Here is a 4,588-nt window from a genome sequence, read left to right as displayed (position 1 = left end):
TTAAACGGCCGAAAAGCCGCTTAAAATCACTTGGTCAAATTTTGTGCCAATAAACCAAAGAACTTCTACACCGATGGAGTTATGAAGCTACCCTAAAATGGCTAGAGGTCAAAAATAATAATGGTCTATATATACATGATTTCAATTGGTTTCCAATAAACAAAATAATTTTTCACAAATGTACTAAAAAGCGGTAAATACTTTTTATGTGACCCAATATTTATTTGAAATGAGTTAAAAACTAATTAATAAAGTCAATAACTTTTATAATAACTGATTTAATATTCTTTTCAAAATTTGATCAAGCATCTGACTAAGATATTTTAAATTTCAATATCTTAAGCAATCTAATTTTATCTCATTAGATAAGGTATGCTAGTTAGTTGGGCTTTTAAGCGAAATAAATATAAAAGATGGTATATTCAGGTCTCCTGTTCATACTCAATATTGGTATTATATTTGTAATATTGAAAGAGAAATATGTAGTAAATGAAACAACATATCAGATCCGAAACATATAAATATATAAATATAGTTATACATAAAATTTCGTAAATATTTGGATACTTCGGGAATACACTTGAATATAGTATTTCTTAAAATTTCTTGTCCAAAAAATAATTCCAAAAACAATAATAATAAAGTAAATTGGGTTGGTGAACTCTGTTTGTTTAAACTCTTGTGGAAGGATTTCAAATATTACTTAAACTAATTAAAAGTAAAATATTTTGTTTTCTAAATCAATCAAACATTCGAGCTCAACGACTCTATTGAAAATATCTAAACTCCATATTGTGTTTTCCGTCATAGAACATTTACTATTACACGTTTTGTAAAAACCGAAATAGTAAAAAAATGAAACATTGAGTAGATGTCCAAGTACCTCAAATATCATCCATTTAATTCATATCGATAAGAAAGTGAAAACCGCACTCTTAAGCACTGTTTTCATCAGAATAAAACGTGAAATTATTTAAAATCGAAGAAACCTTAGTTGATTAAAGTTATTCTAACAGATGAAACCTCCTCTATTCGACTGAAAGACACTTCAATGCTTCAACAATCAAAAAAGTTGTGGTTGCCATGATTGTTTAGTTGGTTAGCTACAGTAGCTAATCGACAGATAGTGTTTAGCTGCATATAGCAATTAATTATTTGTCATTTTAATAACATATTTTTTTTAAGAAATTCATATATTCAAACTATATCAATTCAGTTGAGTTAGTGTAGTTAGCAGATCTTTAATTTTTACAAATGACCAGTCCAAAGCTATGCAGTAACAGACCGGTCCAAAGCTATCCTTCAACTTGCCGCAACTTTTACAATTTGTGGTGCGAAACTAATATTTTAAAACATTTATCTGGTCTGATCTTCTCCTAGCTAAAGCAGTGTACTGACACATTAAATGGAGCACGATCCTCATCTTCAGAGCTATATCCTCGACAAAAGTCATTGTAGGGGAGACCCAGTCTCATAGCATACCTTCCTATTTCGCAGTGGCCCGTCAGCACAGATCAGCCGTAGTGGCTATGTAATTAACTAAAGAATTGAAATCAGAGTATAGTTGTTATAATTCTATGAATAAGCTTAGATTAAAATATCTAATGTCTTGAAAGATGTAGTTTGTTAAATGTAGTACGCTTTGGAAATTTGAAAATTTGTTCCCTAAATTAAAACAAAGTCTAGGCTTATATATTTTTTTTCATTCAGATAACTAACAAAATTTTTCAATAAAATGAAAATTGATATTCAACGATTAAAAATTATGTAGAAAAAATTTAACTAAATAAAAAATAAATTTTCGATAACTAAACCTCAGATTCCAAATTAAATATATGGCTTATTTAGATAACTATGTAGATGATTTTTATATCCCGGTGAGTTGTCGATCGAAAAACTAACTATCAATTAATCCGTTTTTTTTTTACACAGAACTCTCCACCAAAAAGCATATCAGAAGATGAAGAAACTGCAAATGTAGCTGACCAGCAGTTTACAAGCCATGCTGTAGATTTTGATCCAACTCTCTTAAGCAATTATAATCCAAATGTTACTTCGGTTAGCTCATCAGACTTAATTAACTATTAAGTAGTTAATTATGTATTTACTCAATTTTTTAATTAATAATTCTTTCTTATTATATAAAGCACTCTACAGAAAATAGCATTTCGGAATATCGTGAACAGATGAATACTACCCTTACAGAGCTTACAAAACCTGACATTGCCAATAGCCCAACATCGCTTGAGATCAATGATTTATTGCAAAAGTACTCAAGTCCAAAGGAAGAATTTTTTGGTATATTCGAACCGCGTTTAAAAGTAAGTTTGATGTTCTTTATTTATCTATCATTAAGTGAAATGTTTTATATTGATTAAGAACTTAAATTTATATACTTGATTGACATTCATAACATTTAGGCAGTAGACGTTGACAAGTTAATGTCAAGCTACGGTAATCCTTCGAACTTGCCAACACCTAAAGAAAACTTAAAAAAATATCCCGAGATACCGAGAAAAAAAGAAAATACTGTAACATATGAAAAATTATGTGCATATATCAACCAACATGTTCATACCACTACGGACGGCCGTGGTACTAAACATGCATATCACTCCTTGAAAAATAAGCCAAATGTAGTCAACTCTATCAATTATGCAAAAGGAGTTCGACATCGTAACAATATTCCACCTCAAACAAATACTTTAAGCTATAACAATGCAGTTCCAACAAGGAAAGAATCCAAACACATGTATGGAGAATTAAGAGCAAACATTCATGAACGTGATGTTGGAGGAAAGGAGCATGAAAATAGAAATTCGTACAATTCATTAAAAAATAGACCAGTTGATACAAAATGTTTCACTTATGCAAAACAGGCAATATATCTAACAACATTTGATAACAACACTCCATCTCAATCTAATATGTTCAACTATAACAGTACAGTTCCGACCAGGAAAGAATCTAAACATATGTTTGGAAAATTCGGTCCAAATTTCAATCAACATGATGTTGAAGGAAACGAGCGTATTGATACAAATTCTTTCAATTACCCGAAAAAAATAGAACAGCATAACAACACTCCATCTCAATCGAATATGTTTAACTATAACAACACAAATCTGAGCAGGAAAGAATCTAAAGATATCTACGAAAAATTTGGTGCCTGTATTAATGAACTCAATTTTATACAAAAAACACGAGATACTACAAATTCTTTTCATTACCCTAAAAAACTGGAAAAATATAACAACAATCCACCTAAATTTAATATGTCTAAATGTAATAACAAAATTCTGAATAGAAAAGAATCTAACGATATTTACGAAAAATTTGGTGCCTGTATTAATGAACTCAATTTAAAACAAAACGCACGAGATACTACAAATTCTTTCCATTACCCAAAAAAATTCGAAAACTATAACTCTCCACCTAAATTTAATATGTTTGACCATGGGAATGTGAAACCGATCAAGAAAGAATATAAAGATACATATAGCAATGAACTTAATTATAAAGGAAATGAGTGCGATTCTACGAATTTTCACAACTCCTTCAATAACGGATATGACATAAAGAATCCGTTTAAACGTCATAAAGAACAAGAACAACTAACGAACGATCCATCAAGATTTGATGCTCTCGATTGCAATAATGCTAATCCAATGAAAAAAGAATCTGGAGATAAATATCAAGAGTTAAATGTCTTCACGAATCAACATAATAATGAAGGCAAAAATAACCTAAATACTACTTCAACCATTTCTTTGAGAAATATGAGGTTTATAAAAAATTCCTTCAAATATTTAAAACAATTTGAAGAGCAAAACAGCAATCTTTTTAAATCTCATACTCCGGATTACACTGATAGAGATATGAAGAACGAAGAACCTACGAAAATATACGATCAATTATGTACTTATAGTAATGAACGTATTGTTGGTGGAAAAGAACCGCATATTTCGATGTTGCATAACTCAAGAAATGATTGTCTCTACAATTATCTGAAAAAAATAGAGCAACTAAGCTATCAGGCAGTCAGCTTTGAAATGTTGGATTACTGTAGACGTTTTGTTGCGCCAAATATTTATGATCGTTTATTGATTAAATACAATCTGATGAAAATTTTTTCCAGGCATAGTTTAAAAAATTAGTTATGAAAGCATTAATCTAATGTTAGCCAATTTGAAAATTAAAAATATATCCTAAGTAACAACACTCCGAAAATATTACTATATGTTCAAATCATTAAATAAATCACTATTGTCATAATATATTATGTATATTGTCTTTATTCAAATTCCAATATATTTGCAGTTAAGAGAGTTAATAATGATTTTATAATAATTTAATAATGACAATAAAATAACTATAATATTACACATGATACTAAATCTATTTATCCAAACAAAATTGATCAAATAACTATTTGGAATTGGAATTAGCTCAAATCAAAATATATGAGAATATATTCGCTAAGCTAAGTTATCTATAAGTTTTGGCAAATAAAAAATAAAAGAAGCAAATGCACACATCTTGGTACTATTATTATTAAATATTAGATACGAGTATATAAAAGTATTAG

General features: G+C 29.1%; 1 protein-coding gene across 3 annotated transcripts; it reads left to right on the top strand.

Moving 5' to 3' along the window:
- Positions 1 to 1,766: 1,766 nt before the first annotated feature.
- On the top strand, positions 1,767 to 4,253 carry LOC119672818 (probable serine/threonine-protein kinase clkA). Of its 3 annotated transcripts, XM_038083960.1 has the most exons (4): positions 1,767 to 1,877; positions 1,933 to 2,058; positions 2,148 to 2,321; positions 2,421 to 4,253. In XM_038083960.1, exons 1-4 carry the CDS (start codon positions 1,836 to 1,838, stop codon positions 4,155 to 4,157), a joined length of 2,079 nt encoding a protein of 692 aa, XP_037939888.1. In that variant the 5' UTR covers positions 1,767 to 1,835; the 3' UTR covers positions 4,158 to 4,253. The 3 variants fall into 3 exon arrangements, with proteins under 3 accessions (XP_037939888.1, XP_037939889.1, XP_037939890.1); XM_038083961.1 differs by lacking the exon at positions 1,767 to 1,877 and having other exon boundaries at positions 1,965 to 2,058; positions 2,158 to 2,321; XM_038083962.1 differs by lacking the exons at positions 1,767 to 1,877; positions 1,933 to 2,058 and adding an exon at positions 2,083 to 2,100 and having other exon boundaries at positions 2,158 to 2,321.
- The last annotated feature ends 335 nt before the right edge of the window (positions 4,254 to 4,588 follow it).

Source organism: Teleopsis dalmanni, chromosome 1 (genome assembly GCF_002237135.1).
Source record: "Teleopsis dalmanni isolate 2A chromosome 1, ASM223713v2, whole genome shotgun sequence".
Lineage (NCBI taxonomy): Eukaryota > Metazoa > Arthropoda > Insecta > Diptera > Diopsidae > Teleopsis > Teleopsis dalmanni.
This window is presented reverse-complemented; position numbering and strand designations above follow the sequence as displayed.